At 40.7% G+C, this 23,011-nt stretch overlaps 1 protein-coding gene across 5 annotated transcripts; it reads left to right on the top strand.

Annotated features, from left to right (window-relative positions):
* The first annotated feature begins 661 nt into the window (after positions 1–661).
* On the top strand, positions 662–21,870 carry TIAL1 (TIA1 cytotoxic granule associated RNA binding protein like 1). Of its 5 annotated transcripts, none has more exons than XM_065672384.1 (12): positions 662–968; positions 7,761–7,857; positions 11,172–11,321; positions 11,635–11,689; positions 11,990–12,077; positions 13,919–13,994; positions 17,523–17,631; positions 17,919–18,014; positions 18,101–18,185; positions 18,478–18,601; positions 18,727–18,822; positions 19,062–19,148. In XM_065672384.1, the coding sequence occupies exons 1-11, from the start codon at positions 940–942 to the stop codon at positions 18,796–18,798; spliced, it is 981 nt and encodes a 326-aa protein (XP_065528456.1). In that variant the 5' UTR covers positions 662–939; the 3' UTR covers positions 18,799–18,822; positions 19,062–19,148. The 5 variants fall into 5 exon arrangements, with proteins under 5 accessions (XP_065528456.1, XP_065528454.1, XP_065528455.1 ...); XM_065672382.1 differs by lacking the exon at positions 18,727–18,822 and adding an exon at positions 20,243–21,870 and having other exon boundaries at positions 671–968; positions 19,062–19,201; XM_065672383.1 differs by lacking the exon at positions 18,727–18,822 and adding an exon at positions 20,243–21,870 and having other exon boundaries at positions 675–968; positions 11,223–11,321; positions 19,062–19,201.
* The last annotated feature ends 1,141 nt before the right edge of the window (positions 21,871–23,011 follow it).

Below are 23,011 nucleotides of genomic sequence, written 5' to 3'. Positions count from 1 at the left end.
TCTCAGGTCTCCCCTTCAGGAGCCTTCTCTTCTCCAGGCTGCCCCAGCCCAGCTCTCTCAGCCTGGCTCCAGAGCAGAGCTGCTCCAGCCCTCGCAGCATCTCCGTGGCCTCCTCTGCCCATCCAACATATTCTAGTACAAATCAGCTCCCCTCAGGCAAGCACACGGCAATAACCATGTACAGGACGAGCCCCCGCGCTGTACCAGACCGCTCTACCCCTCCTTTATGCACAGACCACCACACCTTCGAGCGCCAGAAACCGGGCTGAAACCGCGGCGGTGTGTGCCCCAACACGGCTTTACCCGGCTCCCCGCGGGCCTGGGCCCGGCCCGGCGCTGTGGGCACGCAGCGGCCCGCACACGCGAATCTTCCCGGGCTGCGGGCGGCCAATCGGCACCGCCCCCGCTCGGCCCCCGGGCCGGGAGGGCCGGTGTCCGCCGCGCCGCGCCGCGCCGCACCGCGCGGCCCGCCTTCCGGCCCGCTGCCGCCAGGCCTGCCGGGAGCGGTAGTTCTCTCCCGGCTGCCCGCCCCTGTGCCTGCGCGGCGGTGCTGGGCCGCAGGACTACAGCCCCCAGAGGGCGGGCGGGCCCCGCGGGCCGTCCCGCCGCTTTATCCCCGCCAGCGCCTACGGCTCCCAGCGCTCTCCGCGGCGCGGCGGTGGCGACCGGGAAGGAGAATCCGTCCCGAGAGGGAGCGGGGCCGGCGGGGCGCGGCTGCGCACAGCGCGGCTTCCTGAGTGTCTGGTGGCGGCGGCCATTTTGTGGTGTTTCTTCCCTCTCAGGTTCGGGGCTGCCGTGTCGGGACCTGGCGAAGGGTCGAGACGGAGCGGGGGGAGCCGGGGCCCTCACCCTTACCTTCCCTTCGCCTCCCTGCGCGGCGGAGCCCCCCTCTCGGGCGCTGCCCCCGGCTGCGGCTGAGAGCGGCGCTCGCCCACCATTATGGAAGACGACGGGCAGCCCAGGACCCTGTGAGTGGGGAGGGCGCCGCGGGCGAGCCGCGGGGGCCGGGGGGAGTGGGGAGGGAGCCCCCGCGGGCCTGGTGCGGAGGGGGCCGGGCCGGCGGCGGGGCGAGGCGAGGCGGGCAGGGGGATGCGCTCCCGGAGGCGTGCGTGGCAGGGCCGCGGTGGGGGCGGGGAGGCGCGGGCCGGGCGGGTGTGTGGAGAGGAGCGGGGCCCGGCGGCGCGGGGGGCCCGAGGCGGAGGGGAGCGGGGTCCGGAGCGGGGCCGGGGAGCGCAGGCCGGGAGAGCGGGGAGGACGGGGCGCGGGTTTGCGTTGCACCGAGTCAGGGCGAAAACGGCGGGGACCGGAGGTGCCGCCGCCGCGGTGGAGGCCGAGGGGACTCCGGGTTTAACCGGTTCCGTGCCCGGTGCGGGGGGACCCTGCCTGGCTGCGGGTATAAGCTGCTCACGGGGCCGGCCGCCTGTCCTCGGGTCCTCCGTTCACCGCGGTCCCGGCGATAGGAAAGTTCTTTGTGTTCTCCGTGCGGTGGGTGGGATGGGGAGCGCCGTGAAACGAGACTCTCCATGGCGGGCAGATAGGGAAAACTGCTTTTCCGTCCGGTGTTTTATGGTGTGGTTCTGTAGCAGCCTTTTGGGTCCTGGCAGCAGGGATAACTGTATGTTGGCCGTGTCTCCCTAGGCAGGGTTTGGTCAGTTGGTGGCTGTCATCTGTTTTCTGTTTAAAACCATACATTTGAGGGGTTTTTCTGGTTGCTGTTGAGTTCTTTTCAACTCTGCAGGTATGGCTTTGCTCAGTTTTCTTTGTCCTGTTGACTTATAGCGGGGGGCTTTTATGTGTGGTCAGGCGCTTGAGAGCACTTAATTCTGTTGTTGACCATTTTAAGGAGTTCATAGAGCCTCAGTTTCCAGTTGCCAGAGGATGTTTTGTGCTGTATGAACCGCACTGTGTTAGTTCAGGCTGTTCATGTCAGGCAGCCCCAACAGTACAATGTTCAGGCTGCCCATAAGAGAAACACAGTTCAGGGCAGTGCAGATGAAACCTTTGTCTGTTTAGTTTTGGGGACAGTAGCCTACAGGAAGGCTTCCAAAGACAGTTTGGATTGAAAGCCACTTTAAAGGAACTACCGAAGCAGAGTGAAATACCTCTGCAGTTTGTTCCCACTTCCAAAATGATGACTTGGCATTTAAGACTTTTCAAGGCAGTTTGTGTGTTTTCTCCTTCCCGTGTCTGCAGAAGTTACTTTAACTTGTTTACAGTGTAGTATAAGTACTTAATTAGCCCTTGCTGCCAGAGATTCATAGTTTAAATAAGCATATCTTAAATGCTTTTTTGCATTAACTACCCAAATGCTTGGCCTTGATAGTGGATGTAGCTTTCAGAGTATTGCTTTAGAATGAGAAGAGATAAAAGGACAAAGTTATACTGTTTTTTTTTTTGCTGTTTTCGTGTTCTCTTCCTGACAGTCTTTCCCCCATGTTTTTTAAATAAGTGCTATATCTAGACTAAGTTTTAAATGTTCTTCTCTATTTAGACTAAGTATTAGAATGCTCTTTCACTGCTAGCAAGTTTTGGTGCTACATTGGGAGTGGGTTAGATGACCTGACTTAGCCCACTTAGTCACTGATAAGGGAAGAATCCCATCTGTACTAAGATGCAGGAACTAATATCTCCCCATCTGCCCAAGACGTTTTATTGCACAGTGTGAGACTGTTTAATTTGTCAAACTAATAAACCGCCATACATTTGTTTCCTAGGAGTTTTGTAGTAACTGCACTCATGTAGGGTTCCTTTCCTGTCATTATTTGAGGGCTTTTATTCATAGAACACAAAGATTCCTCTATAGCGTTTCTTACATCTTCCTCTTGTCCCTGCTTTTATGTGGAATACCTTTAAATGCAGAACTGCAAGTTGTGTTTTAAACATTATTATCCCGGGTAATACTTTTCAGGTAGAGGAGTTGCAATCTCTCATATGAATACAACTCACTAGCCCCCATGACCAGCAAATAATATTGTAAGTTGAACTCCTTGGTTTTGTGTTTTCATGAGGTGGGAATTAAGTAAAGAGCAAAGTGTCTTTCAGTAGCTGTTTGACCATATGCATAAGCGCTTGGTTGATAGTTTTAAGTGATACTTTATGAATGTCTTCAATGTTTCCTTTATTCTCTCAGGAAAGAAAAAGTAAACTTGTAGGTTATAAAGGAAGCTTCTTTTTGAACACTTGCAGGCAAGTTTTTAATCGTAAGGGTGTCCCTGTCCATGGCAGGGGGATTGGAACTGGATGATCTTAAGGTCCTTTCCAACCCTAACTATTCTGTGATTCTAAAAGAAAAAAGACCTCACCTAACAACTGCTCACTGAACATTTATACCCATCTTCAATACCTCAGGAATATTAATTGTTTCCATTTGTGGTATTTGCAGGACTGTTATGTTGAGTTCCATCATGATGGGTCAGTCATGAACCTCTAAGAATTCAAAATATTTTCTGAAGCTTAATATAGAAAACGGGCATAATTTGCATGTTTATTGCCCACATTTCATAACTAGCAGCCCTGTGTAGAAATATGAAGAATAACATTCAGCATCTTCTGCCCAAAAGTTTTCCTTACTGCTCTGAACAACTTGAAGATAACTTGAGAAAGGGGGAGGGAGGCCTTTTAGTAGGATTTGTCACAGCCCTTGATTTGAATGGGATATAGAACATTCACAACATGTAGTTTTTCAGCTGGTCCTAAAATGAACTGTGGGCTTTTGATTTTTCAGAGGGGTTTTTTTTTTATATATAGGACACTTAAACTCTGTTTTCTGTGAGTACTGTTCCATCACAAGCTGTATCAAAGTCCTGTTCTACTTTTAAGGTGGAAACCAAACCACCTGAAGCCTTGTGTGTTGCTGATGTTACCAGCTCTTGCTGATAACTGGAATAAAAGTTCCAAATCTGTGTGTTCTTCTTACTAATGGTTTTAGGAAAACTTCATGAGCAGTCCCAGAGTATGTCCAAGTTGTTGTATCATTAGTGGTATATTTGAAGTGTTGCGGGATGTGGAGAGGGTGCAGAAGTAAGACTTCAGTTGTGAACCAGGAGCAGGATTCCCTTCTCTTGGTCTTCCTTTCAACTCTGTTCTGTTGTAGAGGAGCATAGTCTGCTAGTAGAGTCTACAGAGTGGATTTTTCCTGGTATCATTTTGTTTCTAGAGGCTCAGTAGCACTAGGCAGAGATGCTATTTCTATGGGCTTTTCACCACATCAGTGACTGCATTGCTTATCGTACTTTCTTCATTTAAATACGGAATCTGTTTCTTCTTTCATGTTGTCTGTGTGAGTATGAAAACATATTTACTATCTTTCCACAAAATAGTATGTAGGGGAAGTTTTGTGCACCTAAGCTAGTGGCTGAAAATGTCCCTTTCTTCCCTACCTAAGATACAATAAAACCCTGTTTACCTTCACAAAGAGGATTTTTCTGTTCAAGCCAGAATTTAATTTGAAAACTCATTACTTGCTGATAAGTGCTTCATTTATTTTTCAGATAATTCTACAAGATCTCTGAATTTCAAATACAGTTTGTTATTCTTTGTGTTGTTAGCAGCATTCAATTGTGTAATATCAGGAGATCTATATATATAGAGACAGACACATACATGGTTTGGGTTTTATTTTGTATTTGCTTATTAATTGGTATTTAAGTGCTTGAGACTTGCAGAGGGAAACAAACCGTATTGCCTGTATGCAGAAAGCCACAACTTTTGTTGCCCTGTCCCATTAGCAAGACAACAGCCTAGAAAAGTATAGTAAGTGCTTCTTCTCTGTTGGATTTTACCAGTTTTAGAAGTTTGAGTAATACATCCTCTAGAATGTTAAGGAAAAGATTAAGTTACTGCACAGGAGCATGTTAAAAGCCATGTGTTTTCTTCAGGTGTGCTTCTGTTTACTTTGATTTAGTGAAGTAGAATAGTAAATACTATGTTATATGTCATGTCTAAATTGAGCTAGAAAGGGGAGAACTGGGTGCATCAATAGGCTGGCCATGAGTGGTTGGTGATTAGCATCAGCTGAGGGGAGTTTTGTGTTTCCAGAATGGCAAGCTTTCTGTTCCTAGTGTGTTGAATCTATTTCTTATTTATGTAGTATTCAGACATGCACTGAAGACGTTTGTATGTTTTTAAGTCATCTTTAACTGTACTCAAGGAGGTGACATTACTACAACCTACTTCAAGATGTGAAAGTAGTCATCAAACCTTACCTTTCAGTGTATCGTTCCCAATTTGTCAAGGTTTGTATTCCCATAGTTTAAATGCAGTTCAAGGGATTTGGGGCTCTGTGGATGTTGTCCTTGTTACAGGAACCTTTTATTATATGTTACTCAAGTTTCAGAGTGTTAGCAACTTGTGAAAGGTATTAATGCCTTCTGACTGTGGTAATACTAAACACCAAGGCCATATTTATCATATGTATTTAGAGCATTACTGGACCAGTAGGACGTTCCATCCCGTTTGAATCTGGTAATAAGGTGATGCAGAATTACATTGCTGATTTTTATGAAGAGGTGACTTGGTTTATAGCCAGCATTTATGATGCAGTGTTCTCACAGCTGTCTTAATGAAAACGTAGTGGTATTGGAAATCCACCTATGATTTCTTCTAGCAGGTAGTGGCATTTAGTTAGTTGAATAGATTTCTAAGGAATGGCTTTTCCTTTTTTGTTGTCAGACCAAGAGGATTTTTTCAGCTTGCTTTTCAGAGGTTTTGCATTTCCAAAGTACATAGTAATATTATGCAGAAGAGGCTGAGATTCTGGGTTTCTGTGGTGTTTAACTGTATTCAGTATCTGAGTTTGCATTAGAAATAATGTTAGTAGGACTTCACTGTACTTAATTTCATGTCAGTGCTACTGTACATGTGTTTATATCAGTATGTTAAGGTGTGGTGTTAACTAATACTATTCTACATCATACAAATTAAAATAGTGCTAGTAATAAGTTGACAGCAGTCCTGGCATTTTATGTGAGAATTCCCACTGGTAGTTGTATTTTCCCTCTGATTTTAGTAGCATCTTCAGAGGTTAATGTTTCCATTTAAAACTAATAGTGATTTACGATTTGATCTTGGTGAATGATTAACAAAAAATGAGTTAAGGTTTTGGAACAAAGGTGTAGATAAATATTTAACTGCTAAGATTTCAGAATAGAGAATTGAAAAGTCAGTGAGATGGGCAATTTGTTCTGTAATGGGTCTTAGCAGAATTCTGTAGGTTTTAATTTTTTTACTGAAATGCTTCGTAACAATGCAGGCTGAAAATGCAGCTTTTGTTAATGATTCCTATTAATTCAAATGTATTTAGTAAGAAAGTAATGAGTACATGTAAGTTTTTAATGGCAGTTTCTAATACTTGGATGATGTGATATATGAGAAAATCACTCTGGATCTTGTGTAGCCTTTAAGTTCTGACTGAGGAAGTGCAGAACTGTTTCATAGCTGTTGAAAGAATTACAACATAGAGAAAACCCTGTTGATATCATTCTGTAGTGTTCACGTAGGGTCCATTTGGATTTTGCCAAAGCTAGATCAAAGTCCAGTTGTCAAACCTAGAAATGGCTTTTCAGAAATGGGAAAGGGATACCCATTAGGGAAGAGCATGCACTTGTATGTCTGTACCCAGAAGAAATTGGCTTATGCATAGGCTAAGAAATGCTGGTTTACATTTATACTCTCTGAAGTGTGTTAACAGCTCAGACTGACTTTAGTTTATTGTATTGTGACATTCAGAGTAAAATGAATAAAATGTATATTGTTTCAACAGCTGAATCACTAAAGTTCTGCTCATGTTACTGATTGCATTTGAATCCTTGGTGTCTTGACAGGTTTACTTGTAAAGATAATGAATGTCCCTGTGCTGTGACTCTGAGTTCTGGTGCTTTGACAAGCCCTTCTCTTAACTGATCACTTTGCTTACAGTTTGATTACAAATTACTCACTTAAAAGTAGTTCAGTTTTGCATTCATGACTCTTCTCAGCCATCCCTATGACCTGGTTTTACTTCTTGCTGGTGTAAAACATAGCAGAGTATCTAGAAGTAGTTTTCAAACTCTGCTATTGGGTTTCTTGCTGTCTGGATAAATATAGGGCTCTGTGTAAGCTAGACAGGTATTTTAAAACTTGAATTGTTCCTGATTTATTTATAAAACCTTAGAAAGTATGGGTGATGTTAAGATGACACTGCCAAAACTTTGGGGTGTTTTACAGAGTGGTGGCTGTGGAGATAGACTCTGCACAGTCTTCCTATGGCACAGTGTTGCATGAATTGTCTGTTGGCAAGTGGGCTGCTTTCCCAAATGCTCAGGAAAACAGAAAGATGGAGTTGGAAGGCAGCACAGTTCTGTCTGATAGCTATTACAGGAGTAATAGGAGTTCGATGCGGGTTTGTACCCAAATTCAGAAGTAGTCTGGATTAGATGCTCTGTGGGAAGTGAAACATAAAATGTCTTTTCCTAGTCGTTTGCTTGTTCTTGAGCAATGTTCTTCATGCTTCTAATATTTCCCTATTGGCACTAGATATCCGTGTCCACTATTATGTCTGAATCAAGCTTCATGTTCCCAGTGGTGTGGCCAACTTCAGAAACCACAGGAATGCTGCATTAAAACTATATCATGACATAATTTGTAAATAGTATCTTTAAGATACGTGGGATATTTAAAGGGAGATGTCTCATAGTCATTGTAAGAGTTTAAAATCATAATGACATGTGAAAAAGATGAAAACATGTGGTTTAAAATCCCGTTTTATTTGTTTCCTTGTATAGCTATGTAGGAAACCTCTCCAGAGATGTGACTGAAGTTCTTATACTTCAGTTATTCAGCCAGATTGGACCATGCAAAAGCTGTAAAATGATAACAGAGGTAAGGCCACTTCCGGGGGGGGTAGCAAATATAATGTAAATGTTGATAAGTTATGCAACATAAATGGAGTTGGGGGCTTCTTTTGCCATTCCTGATAGTGGGTTTTTAGGCTGATTGTGCTTGGCTTTGGGGATAACTTTTTGCAGAAGAGACCTGTTGTTGTGCGGAGTCCTGTACTTTTGCCTGTAGCCCTGACATACCCTTCACCAGCTGATGATGAGATTCCACTTTCTTTAGAAGGTTGTTACCCCTTCTTTTCAGAATCCCATTGTGATGATCAGAAACCTCATTGTTTCAGGTGTTACTCATGGCTATTTTGTACACTTTTTTACTTTGTTTGAATATGAGCCTCTTGACTAAATGCTGCTTCACTGTGGATGAAAAGTCCAAAATCCTTCAAAACAAGCTGTGCTCTTCCTGAGTCACTTCTGTGCCAGTGCAAACAGCTCTTGTCTGCATCGCTCTGTTCTTAAATGAATTTTTTCTTGAAACAAAGTGACAGAATTCCCATAGTATCCCAGACAAGGTCTTTTGTACAAAATAGTGGTAAGTATTTATACTTTCTTCTCACCATTGCAAATGCTCCGATACCTTTAGAATTGGTTCAGTTTCCACGATCTTGTTGACACATCGTAAGCAGTTCCTTTATCCCTAATATTTTTCCTTCCTTGTGCATTTATAGGTGATAAACTTATGGCAGGGACTAATCGGAACTTTTGCTGGGTTCAGTCTTTGGTTTGTCAGCTCTGGTTTTCTCTATGCTCTTCCTACTTCTACTGCTACTTATGCTTGTTACTAACCTGTGATTACCGATTTCCTGAGTACAGTCACATTACTTTTTTTGGCCAAGATCGTTAATGAAGGTGTTAAAAGGCAAGTCTGGAAAGCAGACTTCTTTAGGAACACTCCTAGTAACTCCTCTCTGGTCTTCTTTTCCTCTCAGTGTGACACACTGCTTTTTTGGTGGTGGTTTTAGTGGCTTCTTATCCATCTGATGCTTGTTTAATCACTCTCTTCTTTGTCTTCACTAATCATTCCCCATTAATTAAAACCTTCTAGTGGAGATAAGAGCCACATACTCTACAGGTTTATTGGAGAAAGGTGACTAAACAGAAGGGTAACAGAGCACAATTGTTTTTTTTCTCTGAAGAAACAGCTTTGATTGTCATAGGCTCATTAGAAATAAGGTACTGCAGCTCCAGCCTTCGTCGAGAGATGTTGGCATTAGTGTGATTTCTTGGGAACAAGATGCGAAGTTCCAACACTCTTTTTACTTGATTTAGACTCTTCTATGGTTTTAGGATTTTACATAACCATACAAATAACAAGTGAGGCATCTTTCTGAACTGAGGAGCTAAACAGAAAGCTACTCACAGCTATATTCAGTCATCTGGAGGTGAACACAATGAGCTAACCTAATCCCCTCTCACTGAGCAGTCAGCAAGTGCGAGTTGAGGTCTAGACTGGAACTGGCCTGCAGCTACAGTACTTCTGTTAAAGTACCTATCCATGCTGTCCATCCTCCTAATCAGTGTTGTCCCTTTCTCATAGGCACTGAGTTGCGTTTAAGTGGTTCTTACCTGTCTTGTTACTGCCACCGTCAGTCAAGTTTATACCTGAGTGCTTTAAAAACGTCTGTGATTTTCTGTTTCCTTCCCCTCTTCAGCCAGATGTATCAACTGTTTGAACACTCTTAAATTTGTACAGTATATGACATGAACATGTCAAGTGTTAGAGATTTGAAGTGGTTATTTTGGGGGTATGTAATACTCGGGGTGGCATGAGTAGCGTGTACAGGTATCTCAAACTCTTCAGGGTCTGGGTATCTGCGAAAGAGTATCTTTTCATGTTCAGACAAGTTCTTACTGGTAGAGAAGACCTCTCCACAGTCTAAAAGTAAATTGTGCTTTAGCTGAAGCACAGGCTGCACTTACCTGCTAAGTCCTTCTCTTGTTTTCATTGTAGCAGGAAGGTAGTATGGGAAGACGAGCGAATTAAGGCTCAGTATTTTGAGGCATCTGGGGTGAATGTGCTCTTAGAGCATTTCATGGCTGTTGTGACTTAGTCTTTTTTATGGTCTGAGGTGTATTTTCTTTGCTCATTTTGCATCACTTAGAGACTCCTTGTACTGAGTGATTAGAAGGATGTCTTCAGACTGCTTGATCATTTTGAGTATGAAAAGGCCTTGTGATCAGTTCAGCTGTGAGATCTTAACTTCCTTGTTCAGGTGTAGACAGAACTATTGAAGATGTACAGTCCAGTTTAACAGGGCAGAATTAGAGTTTGTCCATATAAGCATGTGTGAATTTCCAGAAGTTAAATAATAAAACTGGCAAAGGCCTGCTCCCAACTTGAGTTAGAGCCCTCTACCTAACACTGGGGGGTGTTGACATGCAAGAATACTGGTGCCAAAGCAGTTTCTTCATGTGCTAGACCCTTTGCTGTCCGTGCAAGAAATAATTGATTTAATTCCATATTAGTGTTTGTCATCTCCTGGTCTGGGCACATGCAGAGCACTTAGTGTAGATAAGTGCTAAGAGTTGTTAGTGTAGATATTTTGGTGTAAGGCTATAGATTTTGTACTCATTACATCCTTTAGGCAGATTAAATCCAATGGCATTCTAATAATCATTTCGACTTGATCAATTTTATGTTCTTTGCTCTTAATAGTTTGGTACATTTAATGCTTCAGTGAGTTTTGTTTGTCAATTACTATGTTTAAAGGTGTTTTATTAGGCCATCTTACAAAACCATGTTATACCCCAGATTTAAGAGTAACTATCAATTGATATCTTTTTTTCCCTCAGTCAGACTGTTTTGATTTCTTTTAAATGGATGTTTCCCTGTTGCTGGGTATAACATTTTTCATGTGAGACTGAGAAGATGCAACTTCTAGGTTGCATTCTGGCTGTGATTTTTAGGCAAATACAAGGAAAGACATCTTAAGTAGGAGGAGAGAGGAAAATTGGCAATAATGTATCTGGGGAACAAACCTTTTAAGCTTTGAGTGTACGTATGAGTCAGAAGACCATATTTGTTCTTCTCTTCATTCTTCCCTTTCCCACCTTCCCTTTCATCCAGTCTGCAGATCACGTTACTGGTTCGTTGAATTATTCTCAGTGTAATAAACCTGAAGTACTGAGCCCTCACAGAAAGTACACTATACTTCAGACATTACTAGACCTTTCATAAAAGTCCATCTTAATAATTCTTGCATTTAAGTGTAATGTCAAAGGCTATTTCATAAATCTAATGCAAATCATTTTTAAAGTTTCTAACTATAAGTAATATATTTTCCTGGATTTTCTTCTCAGCAACCCGATAGCAGAAGGGTCAACTCTTCTGTTGGATTTTCTGTTTTGCAGCATACAAGCAATGACCCTTATTGCTTTGTGGAATTTTATGAACACAGAGATGCAGCTGCTGCATTAGCTGCTATGAATGGGAGAAAAATTTTGGGGAAGGTAAGTTGCTTACATTGGAATCTTAGATTTAAGGACTCTTAAATCTTAGATTTAAGGTTTGTGTAAAAACTGTTAATAAAACTGGGGGATGTTAATTTTCTTAACAGTGTTTCTCAAGTTTAATATTTTAGATTAATAAAATACTGTTTTGCAAAAGTCAGTCCTGCTTAGGAAACATACTGTTTGTGATGTTCTAACTGTGACAGTGTTTTATACTGAGTCATGACTTGTAGAGGTTGTAACCCACCCTTGAATGAACTTATAAAATGTAAGGATTTTTTGAATTCATACTAAATCTTATGCTTATTTTCAGGAGGTCAAAGTAAACTGGGCAACAACACCAAGTAGCCAGAAAAAGGATACATCCAGTAAGTAAAGTAATGCCACAGTATCACTTCTACACAAATCCTTCGCATCGTGGTAATAATTTGTCATAAATACATTTAAACATAACTTTTCTCCTTCCCATCTTGTGTTTAATAGAAGTTTGCAAACTAATTCTTCTGTTTCTGCTTTACAACTGGGGAAACTGGAGTGGACAGATTAAATTGCTGCTGCTCATCCAATGGAATCGTGGTTCCCAGTGCTGTGTGCAGAGCATCACTTTCTCAGGAGTTGACATTGTAGATAGCAGTTAAATATTTGATAAGTAAATTATTTATTTTCAGATCACTTCCATGTGTTCGTTGGGGATTTAAGTCCAGAAATAACAACAGAAGACATCAAGTCAGCATTTGCTCCCTTTGGTAAAATATCGTAAGTATCATCATAAACATTTCCAATATCAGTTAGAAAATGACAGTGAAAATGTGTTTGAGTTGAAATGTTAGTTCTTGTTTCTAGATGATTTTCTGATGTTGATTTTCTTATGTTGGGTGGGCAGTAAAGAAGGGGTTATTGTTTCATCTTGGTATCTATCATGATTGCAAATACAGTAATGTAATTGTGCTCTGGTTTTGCTGAAAGCAGTGTGCTTTTAACCAAATTTATATGCTAATGTCCTTCAGCTTCTTATTAATTCTTAATTATTGTTCCTAAGTGTGACTTTTGGTTGTTTAGAGTGTGTACAGGGTAGTGACATGATAACTGGTATATGTTGCATCTTTGGTGTATTGTGTATGCATTCATACTGCATTTCATAGGCAGTAAACTGGGTAATTGGAATATAACTTAATGAAGCAGCTACTTGAATAACTTGTGATTAACGTGTTAAAGCTAATGATGAAAATGAAATCTGCTTTTGGGGGATGATAAGAGGGGATGAATTAAGATTACAATATTTAAATGAAAAAATGGTGGATTTACAATATGTGCACATTTCTGCCGGTTAAGAGAAGGTTACTTTAAACTTCTCATAGATAATTGAGGTGATCCTAAATCACCTGGTGTTTTAATGGAACACATTAAACATGACAAGCATCCTTGTGAGTGCTAAAGTATGTGTGTCCTTAAGAGTACATGAAGTTGCACATGGAGGTTTGCAGGGATATAGTTCTAAGAGCAAAATGCTGAGTTTTCTCTTGTTCTGTACATTTTGAAATGAAATCATAAATCTTATTTCTTACCTCTTGCTATTTTGTTTACTTTGCTTTTTGTCTCTTAATGTGGTAAGTAAGTACTGTTTTAAAAATGGGGTTTTAAAGAGAATAATTCAGGTTTCTGTTTTCTCAATCTATATTTATACCTGAGACCTGCAGTTTTTCTAAAGTCCAAGTCACAATTAAAAGTAATAGCATTCTGGTTATTTTGCAGAATTGCTCATAAGAATGGACAGGATCTTGAAGGCTAACTGCAAGGAACTGTGCACACTGGAACTCAGTTGTAGATTTTTTCTCATTTCTATTTATTCTTATTATACATTATTTATATATACATATTTTAGTATTTACATTTTAACATTCTATATTCAGTGCAGTTCTATATTTCCAATCATTTTAACTTACTCACTAAAATTTCTGTGTAAATTTGTTGTTTTCGTACTGGTGTGCTTAGCATTGTTGTTAGTTTTATTCTCCTTTTCTTTAAATATCTGAAAATGTCAATTTTTCAAAATTTACAGCTCCCCAAACTCCAAAATGATGCTAGAGAATTGACCAAGAAAAATAAAGAAATCTGTTAACAGGCCATGTATGCCTTTTAATTCCTATTTTTTCCTCTTTTTCCATTTTTTTAATATTTCATATATTTGGTATCAGTAGGCAGAAGACCTTTAACTATTTAGAGAATGCATGGTAACTTAGCTAGAATTGTTACAGTAATTTCTAGAACAGTAAACCTTAGAGGACCCTAGCCAATAGAATACTAGAAAAGGAAACGTTGTCTCTCTTTATACTGCCCACTTTGAGCTTTCTAGTCCTAGCCAGCATAGGTTATGTGGTTAGGTTGCATGTTTATTACATGTTATTTTTTTTTGTCCTACTGCTTTTTTCTAACAGGTAAAGAAGCAATAGGGAGAGTTCAGGAATGACTTGTAGTTGTAGGGCTAACTGAATTGCTAAGACAAAATTATGCTCACGATACAGTGTGTGTGGTTCCTTTTAGTTTTTATTTTGCAGGTTATTAATATCGCCCTCATATAGCTGTGCTTCTCTTCACAGGGATGCACGGGTAGTTAAAGATATGGCAACTGGAAAGTCAAAAGGCTATGGTTTTGTATCTTTTTATAACAAACTGGTGAGTAAGCACAGTGTCCGCTGAAAATCATTGCCTGTTTTCCACTCGTAGCTTTGACTTTTTGTTTATACGTTCACTGTGTATCAGGCTTTCCCAAGGGAAATAAATTTGCACGTACGGGACAAATGTACTTTAGTCAAAAGCTTTCGTTATCTGTGGTTAAGGATTGAAACAATTTGGATGACAGCAATGCTGTGAGAACACTGTGAAAGAAGATTCCTTGATGTAGCAAGCTTGTTTGGGTGAGTTAGGGTAGTTCAGCTCAGCCTGTGGAACCGCCTCTCTTACAGCGAGCTGGGTGCCTGGTCTGATCAGCAGTGCTTTGGGTCTCTTAGCTGAGGCACCATGCCAGGTGCCTGTGTTAAGCTAGGAGCTCCCCTACAAAAGGATGTCTTGGAGCTGTCAGCAGCGCAGTGCCGTGCTACATGGCAGGATTTGGTCACTGTGAGGGTGCTGAGGCGCTGGCACAGGTTGCTCAGAGAAGCTGTGGCTGCTCCTTCCCTGGCAGTGCTCAAGGCCGGGTTAGACAGTGTTTGGAACAACCTGCTCTAGTGGAAGGTGTCCCTGCCTGTGGCAGGGGGTTGAAACTGGGTCAGCTTTAGGGTCCCTTCCAACCCAAAGCAGTCTGTAATTTGCCAGGTTTAGGTTTGTGCCAAAGCTCAGTCTTTCTGAGGACCTAATGCAACCAAGTCTGTCATACTGTGAAGTACAGCCAGGTTTACTTCCTTGAGCTCTGCATCTTCATAAAGCTGTTGGTTGGTCCTTCACTTTAGTTCTTATTTTTGACTCTTAAAATAGGTCTTTGTATTAAGTGATTCTCAGCTAAGAGCTAATTCTGTACTACTAAAGCACTTGCTTCTGCATATTGTAAAACTGAAGGTTGTTCTTGGTTTTGTGTTGGATGGTCTTACATGATGGATTAACTTGCATGATGGATGATGTTATGTATGCTTAGGAAGAAATGCTTTTAACAAGGGACTAGTCCCCCTTACTGATACAGATGTTAAAGGTGTTATTTGTAGAGCTTAATCATTGTAGTGATAAAAATAGTGCTATTATCTATTAACAACAAATCTATCTATTGACTCAACAAATAATCCTTAGTAATTTGAAGTTAAATGTCAAACAGCATGAGAAATTTGTGAAACTTGATAGGAGAATTGAGCTGTGCGTATTCAGAAGTACATAAGGGCAATATGTGGAAACTGTAAACTATTTTCCTTAAATACTTTGCTTAGGGAAACCACACACAGTTAAGGATTTGGGGCATATAAGCCTCTTTGTGTGGTCAGAAGTCTTATGTGTTAAGATGACTTCTGTCACAGTTATCTGGAGATGAATCAGAGGAAAAGTTGGAATTTCTTGTCTTCAGATTTGCAAACACCAGAAGACATTACGATCGAATGCCTTTATTTAGTGTATTTTTCCACTTAGACTTGGTTTATTTTGTGTTGCAGCTGGAATAGACAAGAGAAATCTTGTCTTATTTCCTTGTTACCCCTCTTCCCTTATGGTATGATTGTGCTTGGTTTCTGTGACCGTAAGGCAAATATTGGAACAGTCATATGGAATGTAAATTGCTGGATTCTTTTAAGTCTGAGCCATAAATCCTGCAAATCAAAATTTGTATTAATTCTGCAAAATTCATCATAGAATCCCAGAATGGTTTGGGTTCAAAAGGACCTTAAGCTCACCCAGTTCCAGCACCCTGCCATGGACAGGGACACTTCACACTAGACCATGTCACCCAAGGCTCTGTCCAGCCTGGCCTTGAACACTGCCAGGGATGGGAGCATTTGCTGCTTCTCTGGGCACCCTGTTCTAGTGCCTCATCACCCTCACAGTAAAGAAGTTCTTCCTTACATCTAACCTAAATGGCTAAATTCTAAATGCCATACTAAAAAGTACCTGTAAAACTTGTCCTGATTGCTGTTCATTCAAACTCTGCAGCCGCACCTCGGCAGTTGTGGCACCACCATCCTGAGCTGGCAGTTCAAGGCCTATTTATCAGACTTTATTGTCCCGCTAGGTTTGGGGAAGTGGGATGTGTTCCCAGATTGCAGGTCTCTAGCCTGAAGTCCTAATGCACACCACACTTATGAGAAAATTCAATTCCTGCAGTGAACTGGAACAGTTACAGCATGGGCTCGTTCCATTTGTGTCATTGCAGTGACCCTCAAGGCTGGCAGCAAGGTTCATTAGAGGTAGTTGCCTTTCTTAGTCAGTTTGTAATTTACTCATGTTTTGGGAGTGAGGGTGTTTTGAGTGAGGTTTTTGTTTATTGTCTAGTGGTTTTAGTCTTCCTTTTATCAGTCATTTCTTAACTTCTTTATTTATGTATTGTCTTAAAAATGAGCACCCTATGTAATTAATACTTGGAAGGATTGAGGTTCTGAGTGATTTGAGTTAAAGATGAATGCTATAGCTGGGAGCCTTCAGTGTGAGGCAGGACAGTGCTAGCTGCTCACTGTTATCTTGTCCATGTGTTCTCTTTGTTAAGCTTTGTGCCCTTGGGAAAGCATTTCAAACATCTGTACCATTTGCTCTGCCTCACTTCTTTCAAAGCAAGTGGAGAAAAAATCACTATGTGGAAGCGTTAGCAAAGTTACCCCGTGCTTACTAAATGCTTCTGTTTACAATGCGAACTTTAAAGATTGTCTTCTAATTCATGCTTAAGATAAAAGTGAGTCCAGGGCCCACACGGCATAACTTCTATGTCTATTCATGTAATGACTTTACAAAGCAGTCTGTGCTCAGACATGTCTTGCGTACCTCCAGAGGGCAGAAGAGAGGATGGGACAGGGGGTGTGCGTGCAGATAATAAATAAAAGTAATGTGCTCAATCTGTTTGTATCTCAGCGTTAGTTTCTTAGTAACTGCTATTCAGCCCTCCCAGAACTTGGGATTTTGGGCCTGTTACGTTGAGTGCATATTAAGACTCTGAAAAACCACATTTGGATAGTGCTGTACAATGTCTCTTGCAAACGTGTACTTCAGGGTATAAATGTTACTTGAGCTACAGCTGAGAAACTTTTCACTGAGTGATTCTGACAATTTTAAAAATCTTCCCTTTCTTTTGATCATTACATCTACTTTTGTATGTTGTTTTGCCAATGACTATTAAAAATACAAGTTTATTTTTCAATAGTTAAAATGATAGTTGTTTTATTTCAGTAATTGCTTCTGGCATCTGTATGACCTTTGCGCTTTTTGGGGCAGCCTTCAGATAATCTAATGCAGTTGCAGGTTGCGTAAAGGTAGTATATGTATGACTGTAGTTGGCTTCTAACCTGTGTGTAGAAAATGGGGATGGGAGAAAGGTTTTACTAACTTACTTGAGGACATTCTCTGATAGGCCTCAGGTTATTTCATTTTCGGCTGCTTGCAGTCGTTGCTCAGAATTTCATATGCTTTTTAGTACTGTTACTGTTGTCAACATAATTAACTGCCAACCAAGTCTTTATTGGAAGTGGACTTGTATGTACTACTTGTTTGGATGTGTTACAATTTCTATTTTAATCTCTTTAGGATGCAGAAAATGCTATTGTACACATGGGAGGCCAGTGGTTGGGAGGCCGTCAGATCAGAACTAACTGGGCAACGCGGAAACCACCAGCCCCCAAAAATACACAAGAAAGTAAGACCTTCATATCATGCTCTGTTGTATTTGCTATCTTGCCCGGCACTGGTCAGTGAAGGAATGAAATATAATGTTGCCTAAGTCATGTCAATTATGTATCTAGTTTGACTTCCAGGTCTTAAAGGATAGTTTTTTTGTATGTTAGAGTAATAGCACTGCTGGTCTGTCATAAAATATTCAATATGTGTGTTTAAATGTGTAATTCATCCTTGTGTATGAGGTAAGTGTCTGAGGCTCTGGTTACTGATATCCTACTGCTTAAAACCAGTCTTCTCTCTTTGTAGATAATACAAAACAGTTGAGATTTGAAGATGTAGTAAATCAGTCAAGTCCAAAAAATTGTACTGTGTACTGTGGAGGAATCGCCTCTGGGCTAACAGGTAGGATTTGTTCTGTTGCTGTTGGTATTACTGAAGCTTCTTAGCCACCAGGATGGTTACTAACTCAAAAATGTTGTGTGTTGTAGATCAACTTATGAGACAGACTTTTTCCCCATTTGGACAGATAATGGAAATAAGGGTGTTTCCAGAAAAAGGTTACTCATTTGTCAGGTATGGAGAGAGAAAAACAAAATCTGTTGTTTTGTTTGTGTAATAATGTATCATCTTTATGTAATTTTGCTTGCTTGAGCTTCTGCTGGTACATTTAAAGCTGTCACCATATGTTCATTGAAAAATCTGAAACCTAAAAAAGTGGCCACCAATGTTCCTACCTGGAAAGATGAATATCTGTGAAAGCAGATCTTTTTCTCTGGATATCCTGGATATATGGATGGAGTCACTGCTTTTTAACAAGGTGAAAGTACTATGAAGCATAACATGAGTTTGTTTTTACATCCTTCAGATTTTCAACCCATGAAAGTGCAGCACACGCTATTGTTTCAGTTAATGGAACCACAATTGAAGGACATGTTGTTAAATGTTATTGGGGTAAAGAATCCCCTGATATGACTAAAAACTTCCAACAGGTAACTGCACTTTTACCTTTTCATTGTATTACAAAAGCAATTGTGTATATACCTGTCATATCTTCCCAGTTGTGATAGCTGAATTTTGTGCTGGAGTTCTTACGAAATTCAATGTTCTGTCTCAGTTATGTTCCAGTTGTTCATCAAATTGGGCTAGTGATTTTGATGGAATATCTGTTACTGTCTTCTGGATATGATTCAAGATAGGGAGAAACTTTGAGGTAATTCTGATTCTTGCTAGTTCACTAACTGCAGATGAGGTGACTGTCTATCCAAATGTTCTTTTGGTATTTCAAACCCACACAGACATATGTTTCAGTCACAGTGATGTCGTATTTTGCTGATCTCTTGCTCCTTTTAGTCCTGCGGTTGATAGCGCCCAAAATTTTGCCTTCAACAACACAAAAGGAGCATAATCCATCTCTAGAACCTGAAGTACTGTGAATTGTTCTCTCCTTAGGTGGATTACAGCCAGTGGGGGCAATGGAGCCAAGTATATGGAAATCCACAGCAGTATGGGCAATATATGGCTAACGGGTGGCAAGTACCATCATATGGAATGTATGGCCAAGCATGGAATCAACAGGGTTTTGGAGTAGAGTGAGTAATTGTATTTAATTCTTTTAGACTATTCCAAGAATGTTAGATCTGAGTTTCAGACTTAGTTGGTTCAAGGATTAAAGAAGGTTTCAAGCCTTAGGTGGACTCATGGGTGCTTAAAGCTGATGTTTAATGATTTCCATGGACCAGATTAAGGGGTGAGTCACTCTGACTTGCACTCGCATGGTTTAAGTGTTTTGAGACTGAAGGCACAGAGACCTTCTCCTACAGTAGTTTCAAGTAGTGGTCTTGTCTGATGCCTGAACATCTTCTGGACTCTGACTTGAGGTGGTGAATACTGGAGAGTCTGAGACAGGGAGCAGAGGTATTGCCTGAAGGGTTCACAGCCCTGGAGAGCAGCAGCTGCCTATGGACATTTTAACTTCTTCAGATTCAGAATTTCTTCTTAAAAAGCTTATGACACTTTCAATAATCATGTGTTGTAGCACTTAACCTGAATTTTTCATTAAAGATAAGAAATTGGTGTGTTTTGGTGTGAGTAGTTCGTTCATTCATTCAATGGTATTGAGTGTTCAATGTGGAGAAGAGAAGGTTCCTGAAGGGGAGACCTTAGAGCAGTTCCAGTGCCTAGAGGGGCTACAGGAAACCTGGAGAGGGGCTTGGGACAAGGACCTGTAGGGACAGGCCAAGGGGAATGGCTTTAACCTGCCTGAGGGGAGACTGAGATGAGCTCTTAGGCAGAAGCTCTTCCCTGTGAGGGTGCTGAGGCGCTGGCACAGGGTGCCCAGAGAAGCTGTGGCTGCCCCATCCCTGGCAGTGCTCAAGGCCAGGTTGGACACAGGGGCTTGGAGCAAGCTGCTGTAGTGGAAGATGTCCCTGCCTGTAGCAGGGGGTTGGAACTGGGTGAACTTTAAGGTCCCTTCCAACACAAATCATCCCATGATTCTGTGAATAGTAGTATAGGAAGTATGATACAGATTTGGTTTTTTTTTTTCTTGGTCTCTTGCCTTGTAGATAACTTGACTAGCTTACATGATGTTTTTCCCTTTCCTGTTTTTAACTGCCCTGTTTCTTTTTAAGCCAATCTCCATCTGCTGCCTGGATGGGTGGATTTGGTGCTCAGCCTCCCCAAGGACAAGGTGCTCCTGTAATACCTAACCAAGCTGGATATGGTATGGCAAGCTACCAAACACAGTGAGCTGGGACTCTGTTTAAAAGTGTGTATTTCATGATAGGCTGCAGTTTCCAGTGACATTCTGAAGACTGGAATGTAGACAATGGAAAAAAAAAAGAAAATATTTATTTTAAAAATGGAAATGTTTGGAACCTTTAGCACAGCTTTGCTTTGGTGAAGGACACAAATGTCTTCTAGTTCTGCCTTTTAAAGTTTTTTGTTCATGATGGAGATGAACATGTTTTCCTTTGTGTACAAAAATGAAAAATAAAGTCAATAAAGACAATTCTGACTACAAATTTTGATATAGTAGGGGAAATGGCTAATGGATCTGATCTCTAGGTTACCATTCCATTCTATTTTTTTTTCTTGTGTGTGTTCTGTCTTCAATGTTTTACATCACTGTGCTTTTTAAGAGAGAGGACGTTGCAAAACAGCAAGTTGCTTTTAGTCGAACACGCCTCCTGAAATAAACTGTGGACCAATCATTCCAGCCAAGAAGACAGTATTGATTTTCCCATACCTATGGGCAGAGCTCAGAAAGGATGTGTAGGGCTTGAAGTAACTTTTTTAAAGATATTTAATTTTTCTACATGCATAAAGAGTCTGATACAAAGAATAGGTCAGCGTGAAGTGAAAACCAGTACTGTCTGAGTAACGTCACATCACTTTTACTGTCCACGTTCAGGCTCACGTGAAACCTTTTCAGGGCTGGTTTGCTTATTAAGACTGTAGGAATTTGCTTTTAATTTTGAGAAGTAAAAGGCTTTTGCAAGTATGTTGTTTGTACTCAAAGCAGACACTCATACTTGGGCTTTTCCATCAAGTTTGAAGGCTACACATTGTAAATATTTCATAATGACAGTGTTTCAAAAGCATGCTCAAACATAGAAGTAGCAATGTAATTATTCAAAGTAATACTTAATATACTCTACTGCTTTCAAGGCAGTAGATTGACAAGAATGTGCAAGACTGACATTTCCAAAGTTGGCTATTATGTAAAGTTACATAAAGAACTATAACAAAGAGCCTTAATTTTAATTTCATAAATCTTTAATGCATCACCTTTTTTGTCATTAGAAATACCAGTTTTTTGCTTTACATTATTTGGTATGTAAATACCTTGGTTAACAACCTTGTAAAACCTATTTCAAGGTTCTTCTAAGTTGTATAGTATCCTGAGTGTTTTGAAAAAACTTGGATGTTTTTTAAGTCTAGAAATATTTTGCCCAAGAATTTTTTAACAAGATTGTTAAAAACATCTTATTTTAGAGACTATTCAATGTGCCATTTGGTAAATGGAGATGCAGTTGAACCAGTACACTGAGTTGTGACTTTATTTTTAATTCCAGTTTTTTGTCTTGCTGGGTGGTTTGCATGTGATGAACCTGTACAGAGGCTGGGTTGTTTGTGTACTGAGTGTGTAAATGGATAAATCATGAAGATGTTTAAATGGTATACTTGGGTTCTTTCTGAATTATTTTCTGGATACATTGATATAAACTGCCTCAATAAATTTCAAGTTGAAAATGAATGTAAGTTAGATACAAGTACTGTGTCTTACCTATGACAGCTAGGGGGTGCAGATGGTCCAGCTGTGTACCAGATGCAGAGGCAGGTGCAGTTCAAAAAGCAGCTCTAGGATTTGCAGTGGTAGTTCAGTGAAGCCAACCTGCATTTTAACAGGAGCAGAATGTTTGGTTTTAGAGGTGATAGTTGTAAATGAGTGTCTGGCGAGCTGTACATTTTATCTTTTCTGTTTCTTGCCATGCAGGTGGTAGAATAGCTTTTTGAAATGGAAACTTGCAGTTTTGTTAAACCCGGCCAGGTTGTGCAAATAACTACACTTGATGCTGTAGCAAATCACATGAGGCTTGGTTTTTATTCCCTCCTCTTGTACTTGACATGCTGAATAGTACCTTGACTTCTAGATCAGGTTGAAAGTGAGATATATTGAAAGAGTAATTTAGTCAGTTGGCTCAGCTGTACCCAGAGATACGTATAACTCTGGGTATCTAATGCATGCAATAATGACTGAAGTTAGTGTGGAACCAGAAGTGCTTGTGATGACAGAATTGGCCCTTTATCTCTGTTTGTCCCTTATGGTATCTGTAATGTTTTTCTGCCTAAGTTAGGAATTTTGCTACAGGACTTTGAGTTTTCTATGGATTTTGTATATATGTGTATATCTATGCGAGGATCGGCCTATACATTGCAGTTTGGGGAAAAAAGAATCACAAGTAAGTCTGCAGTTTTGTTACATTTATCAGGTTTAAAAAGAAATCACAAGTCAGTAGAGATATGAACTTTCAAGTTACTGTAGGCTTTCTTAGCCTTCACTTGAAATCTGAGGTTTCTACATGATTCTAGGTGTTTAACATGTGACTGTGTGCTATTATGTAAGCAGTGTGTTCTTTAGGCACTACCGAAGATCTAGATGATGCAAATACCTTGCCATGTAAATGCCCATATAAATGGGTGTAAGATTAAGGCAGTGATCTTTGAGGTCTCAATGTGTAGATCACCTTAAATCTGTTATTTAATATGCCTGCTGGAGAGCTGGGCTGTACCTGACCTGTGTTTAAGGATGAAAGAGAGTATCTACTTTCTCATTGAAGTCTTTTGTCATTGTTTTTTATACAGCTTTTCTTTAATGGTGATATTTCTTCGCAGAC

This window comes from Lathamus discolor, chromosome 3, assembly GCF_037157495.1.
Source record: "Lathamus discolor isolate bLatDis1 chromosome 3, bLatDis1.hap1, whole genome shotgun sequence".
Lineage (NCBI taxonomy): Eukaryota > Metazoa > Chordata > Aves > Psittaciformes > Psittacidae > Lathamus > Lathamus discolor.
This window is presented reverse-complemented; position numbering and strand designations above follow the sequence as displayed.

Bases quoted from the DNA above. Each gene is read 5' to 3' on its own strand.
- TIAL1 (XM_065672382.1), top strand. From the start codon at position 940: ATGGAAGACGACGGGCAGCCCAGGACCCT. The intron at 7,858-11,171 runs GTAAGGCCACTT...TTTTCTTCTCAG, and splicing joins GCTGTAAAATGATAACAGAG to CAACCCGATAGCAGAAGGGT. The intron at 18,602-19,061 runs GTAACTGCACTT...TTCTCTCCTTAG, and splicing joins TGACTAAAAACTTCCAACAG to GTGGATTACAGCCAGTGGGG.